The sequence below is a fragment of the Phoxinus phoxinus genome (assembly GCF_949152265.1).
Source record: "Phoxinus phoxinus genome assembly, chromosome: 17".
Taxonomy (NCBI): Eukaryota; Metazoa; Chordata; class Actinopteri; order Cypriniformes; family Leuciscidae; genus Phoxinus; species Phoxinus phoxinus.
This window is the reverse complement of record NC_136892.1, coordinates 7678354-7692709: the sequence shown is the minus strand read 5'-3', so window position 1 is coordinate 7692709 and position 14356 is coordinate 7678354. Positions and strand designations below refer to the sequence as shown.

Genomic DNA, 14356 nt, shown 5'->3' with positions numbered 1-14356 from the left:
CCTTCTCGGCTAGTACATGACGTACCAGTAACGTGATTTATTGGAATTTTTCTTTTATTTTATGATTTACTCATTTACAAAGTAACAACGTTGCATGCTCGTAGTTTCTTTTGCACTTTATATACAATGAAGCGATATACAGCGCGCTACCGCATTTGCGTGTGCAATTGAAGAGTCCACGATACGAGCACAGTATAACGGCTGACAGGACAGGAAAGTCCGTTTTTCTGAGGTGAAAGACTTTTTATTTCAGCCTACACTTATGTCACTGCCTGGTAGTTCCTGTTGTGCTGGGTGATCTGAAGTAGTCGTGATTCACCTCTCATAACACGCATGCAGAGGGGATTTTCTTTTGTAATCGCGGCTTTTAACGATTACGTAAGCGTGGCATCCGTAATCGCGATTAGAAATTCGATTAATTGTGCAGCCTTATTGGGAATTAAACATTTGGACCAGTCACCCTGAGACATTTCAAATGATACTTAACATGTACAATACTCAATGATAATCATACACATTAAACCATATATATTTTTGTGTAAATTTCAGGTGATCTTAGCATGAGAGAGAGAGGGAGGGTGATGAGAAAAAGTATGATGTAGATTAGGATGATTCGGAGGTGAGACTTTCGTCTCGATAGTGCACAAGGGTGCAAAGTGTAATTTTCCTTTTTTCTCTCAGAGAGCTTTCTCCGAGTTTTTCCAGTCTTACACTTGCAATTGTTTATTTTAGATGCAAAATCACCGCAATCATCCTAGAATGATTTATTCTTTACAAATAGAGCTATTCAAATCATCTGGTGAAATTTTCATTGCTATATATATATATATATATATATATATATATATATATATATATATATATATATATATATATATATATATATTTGTAAAAAAATATTTTTGCAATGTCTGTTTTTCACCCCAATATTGTACAGCCCTATCCCCTATACAGTATGTAAAAAAAAAAAAAACATTTGTTCATCCACAGGCAGCAGCTGCTAACAAGCGTCTGAAAGACGCACTTCAGAAGAGAAGTGAAGTTGCAGAGAAGCGTAAAGACATTCATAACCGTGGAGCCGAGGGTATCGCCAGCAGAGTCAAGGTACTTAGAAAAAATCTTGGCTAATTGATTCAAGTAGAGTTTGAATTTATTTTTAAATGGTATACCAGCTTAGGATGCATGATGTAATGAAACCATATTGTTTATTGGTCGATATTACAGAATTAATTTAAAATGTAAATATTTTTTTTTTTAAATGAACAACACTTACTGGGGATGCTCTGATCAGGATTTTTGTAGCCGTTACGACTTCCGAATTCTTGTCATCATGATTGGCCAATACTGATCCCGACCTCGATCAGTCAAACTTTATTTAAGTGATATGGTGATTGTCACTGTTAACTTTTCTTTTTTTTCTTTTCTTTTTTTTTAAGTTATGTTGACTTGGTTCTATTATTTACAGTAATGTTGTAATAGTTGTTTTAATTGAGAATCAAATAAGCACAACAAATATTCATTTTATTTTGAACATCTTAATAGGCCTTTAAAAATCGAGCTTATGCAAAACACTATCCATATAAGAATAATTTAGCTTATTAAAGCACCTACAAGACTTTAAAACTGAACATAATTGCAGGCTGCCAGGTGACGTCTCTATGGGAATGTTTACACCTGGTCACTTTTTCTCAGGCGTTTTCTCAGATCAGATAGCTATCTGTGTAAATGGTATAGGTGTAAATGCCCTCCGAAACGCATTTGAGACCGATTTAAATCCGATCGCTCAAACCACATCAGGAGGTGGTCTGAGCCGCGTTCCAGTCAAAACTGAACAAGTGTAAATGCACATGTGGTTGTTGAAACCACATATGTAAATTTGACTCCTCCCAACAATGCTAAAAAAAAACGTGTGAGCGTGTTATAGTCTCATATGACAGCGCTACTGCAGCACGCACCACCGCAGCGGAGTATGTCTACAGCAAACTGCCGCAAGTGAAAGTAAGTCGCAGGCGCTCATTACACAGTCGTCATCATTAAAAGTAAAGAAACAAAAGGATCTTGCTAGTGCTGTTACCGCGGTATTTGTTTTGACATTAGCTTATGATCAATCAAATGCAGCTCATATTTGTTGCTCTCGGTGACGTGAACTACATTAAATCTAAAACTAAATTAATATCCGTTTTGCGGAGACACGTTTATGTGGCCAAGTATACATGGAATCGTTTTGATAAATCAGATAGCTATCCGATCAGTAAAAAAATCATAAAGTGACCAGGTGTAAACAGGCCTTATGAGTGAGTCATCATTAAACGGTTTATTCAACTAATACACTTAAAATGAGTGTCATGGCGCCACCCTTGATCCAAGCACTGGTACCAGCTCGACATGGTCATCGTCAGACGTACAAGCCTCAAGCATGTGCTTCTCGCCCGCTCATACCACAGTGCTTACTGCGACTCAAATCACTCACTGGTATGCTGCAAGATCAAGTTGCTACCAACGAAACTCCACTGTTCCAAACAAGAAGAGAAGCCACGCATTGACGTTGCATAAGATGCAACATCCAGAGAATTGTGGGTGCTCTGTCTGCAGGCTACCCATGCAACACCGCTTCCGCGTCATGGAACCACCTGCGTGAGGCAATTCAGAAATCGGCTCTTGCTACCTATGGGAGAAAGACCTTCAAGAACTGCGACTGGTTTGATGCCAATTCTCCGGAGTTGACCCCTGTTATTGAAGCAAAGCGTGCTGCCCTTGCTGAATACAAGCGCTCACCAGGTGGGAAAATCCTTCAAGCACTCAGAGCAGCCAGGAGCAAAGTACAGCAGACAGCAAGAATATGCGCCAACGAGTACTGGCAGGAGCTCAGTCACGACATTCAAACCCCTTTCACAGCACGTTGATCCCGGGAAATTGCCAGAACGCCTTCTGTGTGAACGCAAACACGACCCGGGATTGATGCCGGGATCGATGCCAGGGTGGGGACCTAGTAATATTGCCGGTATCAGTCCCGGAACGCGTGCTTTGTGAACAAAAGCCGTAATCAATGCCGTGTTGTAGTGATGACGCTGAAGCCGGGATCGTTCGCCAGCTAGTGAAACGGTACGTAATGCGCTAGTTTATGATCGAATCACAGAAAGAAATGCACAAGCGTGGTTTCTCGATAGAGAAATCGCAGCTCATAAGCAAACTTAAGACGCTGCTGAGACATTACATGTCACATCGATGTCACGTGTCTTTACGGGATTTTTACGGGTTGTGTGTGAACGCACTCTCTGATTCCGGAAAATCACTGGCAGTGTGAATGATCCAAAATCAAATGCCGGGTCACTTTATCCGTGTATTTTCCGGAATCTCTGTGTGAAAGGGGCTTCAGAATGCAGCAGCAACAGGCAACATCAGGGGCATGTACAAGGGCATCAAGAAAGCTCTCGGACCAACTCAGAGCAAAACTGCACCCCTGAAAACCAGCTGTGGAAAGGTGATCACTGACAAAACCAACAGATGGAGAGATGGGTGGAACACTATTCAGAGCTCTACTCCAGAGAGAACATTGTTCTGAACCAACACTGGCAGAACTCAGCAAGGCCATCAACAGCTTAGCCTGTGGCAAAGTCCCTGGGAATGATGACAACCCCCCCCCCCCCCCCCCCCCCAGACCTTTGGTTCTGATTAATTCGGTTCAGGAGAAGATAAAAGCCTGCCCACACTGACAATTGATTGGTTGGGTCCTTGCATGCGCTTCGTGAGGCACACTAGCACACACACAAGGTCTCTCGCTCCCTCTCTCTGCCGTGCGCGTGCTACACATGCGCGATCTAGATTCCGGGAGATTTCAACTAATTTGCGGGCATCAGGGAGCCGCTATCAATATGCGAGAGACTCCCGGAGCTTCCGGGAGACTTTGGATGTCTGTGTTTTAAGTCATTACATTTGACTGATCTCATGAACCGATCCCAATTTGGTGACTACCGTTCGGGTCATAGAATGTGATTATCAGCTGATACCGATCTTTGGCCGATCGAGCGGAGCATCCCTAATAGTAACACTGTTAAATGTTATCTTTAGCAAATCTCCCAATTAATATTTTTCATACTGTACAACTGTATGTTGTGATTTTATTAATTAGATTTAAAACATGACCTTGATTTGACCTTTGACCATTTTTTGTTGTGTTTTGTCATAAAAGTAAACATTTTATTGATTTGCATCCAACCTTGCTCACCCAAAATTTTTTCTTGTAGACTGATTATCAGAGAGAGAAAAATTTGTGCCACTCTTTTGAGAAAGCATGAGAAATAAATTGTAAACTTTTTTTTAAAAAAAGAAGAGAGAAATTCGTTCATTTGCCTTTGTGGGAATGCATTAGAGATGAAACGGTATGACAATTTCATATCACTATTATAGTGACCAAAATGATCACATTAACACTGTAATGTTAAACTGTGCTGAAAATGTTCGAAAAATAACTCGCACACACTGAAATAATTTTTTCAATGTTCAAAAAGTTTTGACCAAAAAAAAATGTTTGCAGCCTTTAAATTATTATGAAAAGTATTAGTCGAAATTATATATTACAGGTATTTTGTCTAGTCCATAAACAATTCCTCATAGGCTACTTTATTATCCGAAGTGTTGACTTGAGATCTTTTGAATGGACATTAGCTTGTCCAAAAATTGTCCAATTTTTGCATTGGTCTAAACAAAAATGGCAGACCGGCTGAATGAAGATGTAAATCCAGACTGATGCTAAATTTGCTTAATGGGTATCTACAGTGGGGTTTTCTAATCGCAATAATCAAATAGTTTTAATTGTAATTAAAGTGTGAAGCGGTAATTCTAACCATTGGGAATTTATATAGTGGTTTATCGTCAAACGATTTGCACACTCATTATAACAGTTTCATCCATAGAATGCATTTGCATCTTAGAGGGAATGTTGCTATTAGGGCTGGGTGATATGGCAAAAAAAATTATCACAATATAATTTTTCATATTAGTCGATATCGATAATGATCATGATAAATGTCAAATATCAGTTTAAAGGCATATTTTTGCTCCAAAGTGAACGTTGTAGAAACCAGACCATTATTTGTGGTTTTAAACTATTGGAACATGACAAACTTCACGGTTTTTAATTTACACTTCTAATAATTTTTCTTAATATCTTAATAGATTTTTTCCCCTTAGTTTATGCATGTGCTAACGACGAGTGATTGTTTCAAGTCATGAAACCGTTTGTGTTGCCTAACTTTGATGGCACGCATCTATATTAATATTACATGTTTTGTCTTAGAAATACACATTTTGACAGTAGCTTGAGTTGGAATGCAGATGAAAATTTGTTAACAGTAACAACCTAATTTTTTATGTGATAAAATGTAAATATTCTGACTGTTAAAATTTACCTTTGGTCTTCCATAGTGGCTTACATTTAGATCATGATAATTAGATATCCCGACAGGTCTGCTGCAATACCATGTTGCAGTTAGTGTTATTACAGTAAATCCATGATAAATTATGGTGATTTTAAGATTGAAAAGCCTTCTGACTGTCGTTGCACAGTTTTTCTCCTGTTTGCTTATCAGCACTTTCATCTGGCTTTAAACTAGTTTAAATCACAGACATTTGTTGTTCACTGATTTCAAGCGCTACTGGATCTAACAGCGCGGTTTAGTGGTCACATGATCGAGACCGATCAGTGAGTAAACACATCTGCTCTAGTAAGCTTAGCTTGCGCTGCGCTTCCGTTTGTACTTTGAGCCGAGCGGATAAAGGATCCTTGTGGTGCACTTCAAATGAGTGCATAAACATTATATCGAACTCTTGTTTTATCGAGGAAAATGATATTGCGATAATTATTATTGTCGTTCTGTCGCGTGACCCTAGTTGTAATTGTCATTTTGCTTGGTTAAGAATTGGTTGCTGAACGAGGTGGAAGTGCTTGTGAGCACAGAGGAGGCCCGCCGGCATCTACAGGACCTACTGGAGGACAGGAAAATGCTGGCCGAGGAGATCGCTCAGCTTCGCCAGCAGATGGAGGCAGGAGAGAGACCTGTAGCCAAAGTTCGGGTGAGATATGCACACACCCATGTTCAGCATGGAATACTAACATACTGCTTACTACATTTGTGTTAGGGCTTTTAACAGTGCTCGCAAGGCAGACCCATAAAACAAAACCCATAAGACCTTTGTTCATCTTCGGAACTAAAATTATGTACGATTTATGGGTCATATGAATTGAGTGGTTTAATCCAAGTGTTCTGAAAAGACATGCTTTTTGATGAACCTCATTAATTATTTTGCTTCATGCACACAAATTTGAGAAATATGTAATATGCACATTATTTGACAGTTAAGCACTGATCTTGAGTTTAGATGCAGATGTCAATTTATTATCATTAATAACAGTAACATGGTTAATTGTGGTGATTTGCAGATCGAAAAGCTTTGTAACTGGATCGTTCATGGCATTCTTTTTATCCAGCTGGAAAAAAAACATTTTAAACAGCTGTGGTTTGTGACAAACCACTTCTCACTGGATGTCGCAGTGCTGTTTATGGTGTAGCATGATCAAGAATGGTCTACAAGTAAACACACCTGCTCTGAGCTTACACTGCTGTCTATTGGAGCAAATTCATAAATGGTTCTTACGTTGCGGTTCAAATGAGTAGTCCCGTTTTGTCCGACTTCTAGAGCTTTTGCCTTTTGATGTTTCTCATATGCACCAGACATGGCATTGGTCCCACTACCAAGTTTACCCAAATAAGCAGTGCGACTTCTAACAAAATGCTGTCGCACCGCCAGGTAAAAAGGTAGCAAAATGCAATAATTTAAAGACACAGAGCCCTGCTTGGATTAAACTGCTTGATTTGTATGGAGTACTTTTACAATGTTTTTATTTATTTATTGATGTTTAAAAATGTTTATTACTTACTTAGGCTTTCAATAGATCTACACAAATTGTGAGAATATTAAAATGATTAACATGTTTTATGGGTTTGCAATGACATAGATGGATGAATCTTAACCCTTTCACATAAGTTTAAAATATTCTAACTGACCCCCTAGCGTGAGTTTTCAAGCCGACCGTTATTTAGAACCTGTCACTTTGTTTCCATGGTGACACGTCATTGCTTGTCACGTCACTGCGCAACCACAATTTTTTTATTAAATATTCACAAATTTATTAGCTATAGCATGAATAAACACCTTTATAACTATCGCGTTAGTTGAGCTGTATGCACGGTGGGCGGCGCCATGTTAGTTTGTGCCACAGTTCAGAGAATGGGATCTGTTGAATTTACAACACGTCAATTCCTCCACTTCTCACGAAATGCATGAAAGTAAGTGGCCGGTGAACTGGGAGAAGAATATGGTAAAATGTAAGGCTACTTGCACAATGTGTATCTGATATGAATGAAACATGTCGTCTTATAATGAAAAGGATTATTATTGCCGCTTCCATAGACACCAGTGTGTATTTTACAAACTCAAATTCATTGTTTTGCTAGTACTTGTATGATTTTAAATGTCTGAAATGACAAGTGCTGAGCGTGTCCTTCTCTGGCTCAGCGCCAGCCAACGCACAAAAGCAGGTTTGAATTTAGCAGTTGATCGTGTGATGCAATGACCGTTCTAATCACACCGGTGTGATCGAACGTGCGAAAGGGTTAAAGAGATGGTTCTCCCAAAAGGGTGAGAATGTTAATTTTCATTTATCTATCTGTAAAGTCAAGTCACCTTTATTTATATAGCGCTTTTTACAATACAGATTGTATCAAAGCAGCTTCATGAATGGAGGAAAAAACCTTGGGAGAAACCAGGCTCAGTCGGGGGCCAGTTCTCCTCTGGCCAATGAACGGATAGTATATGATTTGGGCAGCATTACAGGTCAGAAATCAGATTGGATCAGAACATTCAGAGTATTTTTTCTTTTCTAATCTGGTTGGAGGTCGGAGTCATCACGCCGGTATGGAGACGAGTTCGTTGAGGATCAGTGCCGATGGCTGTCATGTCAATGAGGCCTTCACAGGGCTGATGAGGTTGGGGCTTCAGGGATGCGTTGTGGATGGGTCCAGGCACAGGTCCACCGTCTGATCTGGATACGGCCCGAATCTGGCTTACTTCAGTAAACCTCGGAATAAACAAAGTCTAACATTAGCGTAGATTTCATTCTTCTTCTGATGTAATGAGTACATCATAAATCGATCTATCATTTTTGGGAGAACTATTGCTTTAAGATTTATCTATCTATAAGCCTCAATCATTTGTCATTGGCAGATTGATGCATTTTAATTATTTTTTTCTTCTTTATTCTTTCTCAGCGTCGTACACTGACAATTTCTGAGCTGGAAGGCCAAGGTGATCTGGAAGCCTCCATCAGCAAGCAAGTGGAGAGTCTGGAGACCGAGATGGGGCTCAGGTCAGACATACTAAAACTGAACCACAGTGAATGTATAGTCACGCTAGTTTTGGACTGTATCTGCATGGAGTGATGACAGTGAATGCAAATAAGTGTTTAACATTTCATAATTGACCAACTTTACACAGTTGTTGAACAGAAATTAATCAATTCCGCTATTAAGAAATGCAGCTCTTCAGAAAAGTGATGTCATCATTCAGTTCAGGGTCCGACCGACCCTGTCAATTTATGTGCGACCCAAATTTATTTTATGACCTTGGGGAAAATAATACAAATTAAATAAACTAGGAGCTCTTTTCCAAAACGCGATAAACGCCATAAAAAAAGTTTGTCATGTAATTTTGCTGTGTACTGAACCTATTCACTGCTCCATCGTTTCATGCCAAATCGCTATATTGCCTTGTTTAAAATGTTGGCCTACTGCAAGATGCAGTTTCTTTCCAAACCGCGAAGCACCAAACCTATTTTTAGCCTAAACGCGATAAATCCTCTCGACTAATCAGAATTCGTTGAACGTTCTACGCAATCCAACTTGCCGGCGCTCTTAACAGCTGTTTGTTTGTATAATTCCTCAAAATAAGGAAAAAAAAAGTCCCTCTCCATGTTTTCGGTGCTGATGCAGTAGTGCAGTAGCGTTCATGTAAACGGCACCTAAAAGCTGTCACAAAGTATGAATATGTAAAATATTGCAATGGGACATTTTAATTGTTTATTATTAATAAACAAGTGTTTTCTGTGTCGGCTGCCTGCAAAGATAAAGTTGACGATACTGGCGTGACTCGCGATCTTCGCAGTAGTGAACGCGCCGGAGAGAATGCACATTTCATATGGATTCGTTTTTCATACGGATTAAATTCATAGTTTTATTTTATTTTGAATGGTTCTGTTTAAAAGTAGATATTTCAAGCTTTCTGTAAATAATAGATATATTTTAATTTTTTTTAGGTAGCTGTAGGCTACCTTACGCTGAGTTTCGGTTCATGGATGAAAGCTTAAGCTCCAGTTCAGGCGCCGGCGTCTCCGTGTCGTGATTATCTGCTATTGTCTGGTATATTTACTTTTTATTTATTAAATCCAGGAAATTGGTTAATGAAACATTGATTAAAATTAAGATAGAATTAATACAAAATGAAATTCGCTAAAGAAAGGCTTTGTGCTTTCTGCTTGAGGTCTCTGTGAAAGTTTTAAAGTCTTTTTAGTGCCGCTTTCAGAGCGGTCGCGTCCGTAATGGAGAACCGTCACGTAGCCTAACATTGTTTTTTGTGTCCGTGGTACTGCTTAAGTTTAACGTTTTGAACTGTTACATTTTATTTTAGGTTTTTCTTAGAAGGTTTGTATTGAGGTTAACACTATTAAAGGTATTAGATGAAACATTGCTTGAGATGTCTGGTTTTTAGGAGTAGAAGAAATTACACATTTAGTGTGTGTGTGTGTGTGTGTGTGTGAGAGACATGCTGGGACACACAAGGTGGTAGAGTACATGATGTAGTACAGGTAGGCAGGGCCGTAGCTAGAGGATCCGGGGCCCCCTGAAAAAATATTGATGTGGGCCCCCCACCACCCTCCACCAATATATTTTCTGCATACATACTCATATATTGTTGGCGTACTGTACAATATGCATGGAGGCCCACATGTAACTAGGGTTTTCTTACAAAATAACAAAGCAGATAACAAATAAATGTAAATCAAGATTTTAATGAACATCAGCAAAAGCAAAATAAACAAATATAACATTAAATATAAAAAGAAAATAGGCCTAAATAGAAAATTTCTTTATATAAATTATTATATTATTATTATTCTAAATATTACATATAAATTATAAAGTTATTCCTGACAACACTGCAAAAAAAATGCTTTTCTTATTCAGTATTTTTAGATATAAATTATAGAATAAGATATTTTTGCCTAAAACAAGACAAATAACCTGCCAATGGGGTAAGAAAAATTATCTTGTTTTAACATTATTTATCTTACCCCATTGGCAGATAATTTGACATGTTTTAAGCAAAAACTCACTTAAATTTTATTTATTTCAACAGAAAACAAGACTTAATATTTTATTGCATTTCACTTATCTAGTAAATGCATCTTGATTTAAGAATTTTGAGATATTTGGACTGAAAACAAGACAAAAATACTAAGGCATTTTTTTGCAGTTTGAGTATCTTAAAATTCTATAAAATTACTAATAAAAAAACTAATAAAAATTAACAAAGAGCTTGAAGTGGAGTGAAGTGAGGTGTAAAGTCATCAAAGGTTAGGCCTATTAATAAAAAATAAAAATAAGAAAACCAATTTTTAAAAAAGGAACGGTAAAATAATGTTTTTATGGGTTGTAACACAGTCTCATCTCAAATGTCTCGTGTCAAGTTATTTACAATAGTGAAAAGGACAGGGATTTTAATCGCGTAATCATTCAGTCGGTTGTAGTGTCGCTCGTGCCCGTTAATGAAAAGTGAAAGAAGACGGTAGTTTTCTGATTCTCAGCGAAATAACAATACAATACACTAACCTGCGTTAAAGAAGGTTTTAATTGACTGGGATCCAACAACTCTCCTGGCCTCCCTCTCCTTCTTTTCGTGGCGTTTCTGATAACCATATTTGTATTTTCTTTTTCCCGACATTTTTCCAGTGAGTCAGTTCCACCAGATTAACGTCTTCAGGCAATGCCGCCTCAACTCTGATTGGTTCTCTTCACGAGCTGGGGCGGGGTATTTATTAATAACTAATAAATAGATCGGACTAAACCATTTTTAGGGAGGTAAGAGAAGCAGCTATTTGGAAAAAAATATTTAACCAAGTTGCATGTTTTTTTGTGGTTTTCATTTTAAATCTCAGGCATACAACTAATAAATATTATAATTATTCATATAGTGTCCCTAGTATAACTGCTGGCTTTTGTGGGGCCCCCTGGGCAGCGGGGGCCCCTATAATTGTCACCACCTTTCACCCCACCAGCGACGGCCCTGCAGGTAGGCTATGTTATGAAAAAATAGAGTATCCAGGGGGTCAGTTCCCCTCTGACCAAATGAAAGAACATGCTTTGATTGATTCCAGGTTGCATCAGAATTCAGATTGTGGATTGATATCATTCAAAATATTTAATCTAGCTCCTTCTGTCAGGGTGGTAAAAGAAGAGGAATCAGTTGCAAGAATAAGTGATTTATTGTATATCAAGGGCACAAAAAAATCAGCAACACAATGAGGAATAGTGAGGCCACAGTCAGAAGGGAGATCAGTAAAGATTCCAGCCAGAAACAAGGGAGTGCCACATCAGCCCAACAGGATGCGTAGAGAAGGGAAATGTCAGAGCAGATCCAAACAGCAGCACTGGGGGAGAAATGAGTACAGTCTCCAAAGTGAACCTGGAGAGTAGAGATAAGCATCTGGCGGTGGTAGCTGGAATCCTTTGGGGCTGGTGGGCAGGGATGATCCAAAAAGGAGCAGGAAGGGAGCAACCGGAAGGATGGGATCTGCCAGCCAAATCGGACAGTGGAGCTGGGGGGCAAAAAGAAAAGGGGAGGGAAAAAAAATAAACTAACCAGACGGGAGCTCAAAACCAATGCTAGAAGAACAGGGAAAATTTTTAATGAATAAATGACCAATTCTCAAAAACTTCAGATAAATGGCAGGAAACCAAGGCAAGACTGAAGCTACTGCAAAATCAAGGTTAAGGTTAACATAGACGAGAGGTAACTGCAATGCAGAGATTCGATCTGGAACATGACAGAAAACAAGGGAAATATAAACAGTGCAAGCAATTAGGAGATAAGGCAACAAGAGGGGCGAAGTGACAGAGCACATTGAATAACACACCATGTGTCAGCCATGTGGTCCAGACAAGCAAAGGACACAACAAAAACAAACCCTGGGCTGAACAGACTGGCCCCTGACACCTTTTGCTCGAATTGGGATAAATTGGTATACATCTCACTGGTATTTTGTGGGAGGAGTTGTTTTAACTGGCCATAGGAGTTTGCGCAGAGGACTTGTCTGGATGGCCTCCGCTAAGGAAATCTGTGCCGAGGGTCGTTTAGTTGAGTTCTTCGCAGGGGATCTTTTTCTAGGGATTGTCTAGTTATCGTGGTCATCGCTGTCATTCAGAGCTGCATTGAGGTTTTCTCTGAGTTGCAGGTCCACCATCTGGTCTGGATGCAGACTGGATCGGTTGACTACGGTAACCTCGGGGTCAGGGTGAGACGGACACTATTATAATGCCATTCCTCTTACGATGACTCAATATCATCCAATGTAAAGGGAAGTGTTCCTGTTTCCGGTTGACCTAATATATGCTGGCTAACAATACTTTAAGGGATTTTGGAGCTAAAAAATTCAGGGTTTTGTAATTAATCAGCAAGTTTTTAAAATGTATATACAATGTTTAATAGGGAGCCAATGTAGTGTTGACACATTTGACTGGTGGTTGGTGTCTCTTTTATGTACCGTAAAATAGAATCTCTGATAACTAGGGCACTTTCAAAAGGTTTCTCAGTGGGTTTTGTCACTGAGTGGGGAGAACCAGTTAGACGTTTCAGTCGGAACGAAGGAGCAGTGTTTTGTCCTGCGACTAGCGTTTCAGTCGCCCTGCTGTGTTAGCTGCATTCAAAGCCGTATCTAATGCCCTTGCATTCTTACTACCCTTGTTTAAAGTCTCTAATTCTGAAATCTTATCTTTCAGCCTATTTCCCTGCATTTTTCACATGTGAAACTCTCACCGCTGACAAAGAAGGTTATGAACGGGAGAGCTTAGGGTTTCATTTGGGACAGGGCCCGTGTATAATAGCCAACAACTGTGTGTGTTGAATTTCATTAAATCAAATATTTATTTATTTATTTGATCAGGGACAATGCACAAAAAACATTAATCTAAGAAAGAAGAGATGTCATGTGCCAGGTTATAGCAAAAAATGCTAATTTCCGCCTGCAGTCCCTGGATAGGTTGATATACTTACAAAGATTAAAAAAATATGTACAGAATCATAATACACAGAAGCATCCCTTCACTCACATCATATAAACACTCTCTACTACAGGAATCCAACTCATTCATTCAGTTTACATCATTCATATCACAGTCATTCAGTGCGTACAGGTTTGCTTTGTTAATAACCACTGTTTGGTCAGGCGTGTAAATATGCTGTAGTTAGTGCAAGAGATAATTTCATTTGGAAGAGTATTCCAAAGGCTCACTGCTTTATAAGAGAACGATTGTTGACCATATGTGGTTCTGCATCTTGGAACGCTGCACTCTCCTCTAACTGTCGACCTTGTGGTTCTAGAATTTCTCAGAATTTATTGTCACAAATTTTCTTAAAGGAGGAGCAGCGATGTTATGAATAATTTTAAATAGAGAAGAAATTTGATTATATTTAATAAGGTTTTCAAAACTCAATGTTATATTTTAGGGGTGTGCCAAAAAATCGATTCACAGAAGAATTTAGATTCTCATTTGCAACGATTCAGAATCGATCTGAAATGTCCAAGAATCGATTTAATAAATAAAATCAGCTGGCTGTTCGCCTCCATTTTTGTAACTAGCCTATACGGGACGTCACCACGCAGCCGGTTTTTGAACGTGAGCGGCAAATTTCTAAAACAAAGAGGAAGCAAATATGGATGAGAGGGAGATCTTTCGTTCCTACCAAAACATTAGTTCCGAGAAAAAAACAATTAATGGCACAGTTTAACCATCATAGAGTGAAAGTGTATCATTTGCATGTGTTTTTAAGTCCTGTCAGTTTAACAGGGCACGCTTGACAGGGCATAAGAACCAAGAACAAGCAGAGAGAGAGAGCCCCGGCCGCGCGCGCGAACTCACCCGAGCGCTGTCTGCTCTCTCTCTCTCCCTCGCGCATATTAATCAAAATCAATTAATACGATGGTGTCGGGAAAAAAAACTCTCCAGTGATGAAATGTTTTCTGTGT

The 14356-nt window shown here is 39.0% G+C and overlaps 1 protein-coding gene across 2 annotated transcripts in view; it reads left to right on the top strand.

Annotated features, from left to right (window-relative positions):
- Positions 1 to 14356, top strand: part of kif4 (kinesin family member 4) — a 171295-nt gene that overhangs the window by 118305 nt on the left and 38634 nt on the right. For both annotated transcript variants that reach the window (XM_079584910.1, XM_079584911.1), the window contains 3 exons: positions 991 to 1104; positions 5917 to 6072; positions 8328 to 8425. In XM_079584910.1, coding sequence (XP_079441036.1) covers positions 991 to 1104; positions 5917 to 6072; positions 8328 to 8425 — 368 coding nt within the window. The remainder of the gene's footprint in view (positions 1 to 990; positions 1105 to 5916; positions 6073 to 8327; positions 8426 to 14356) is intronic.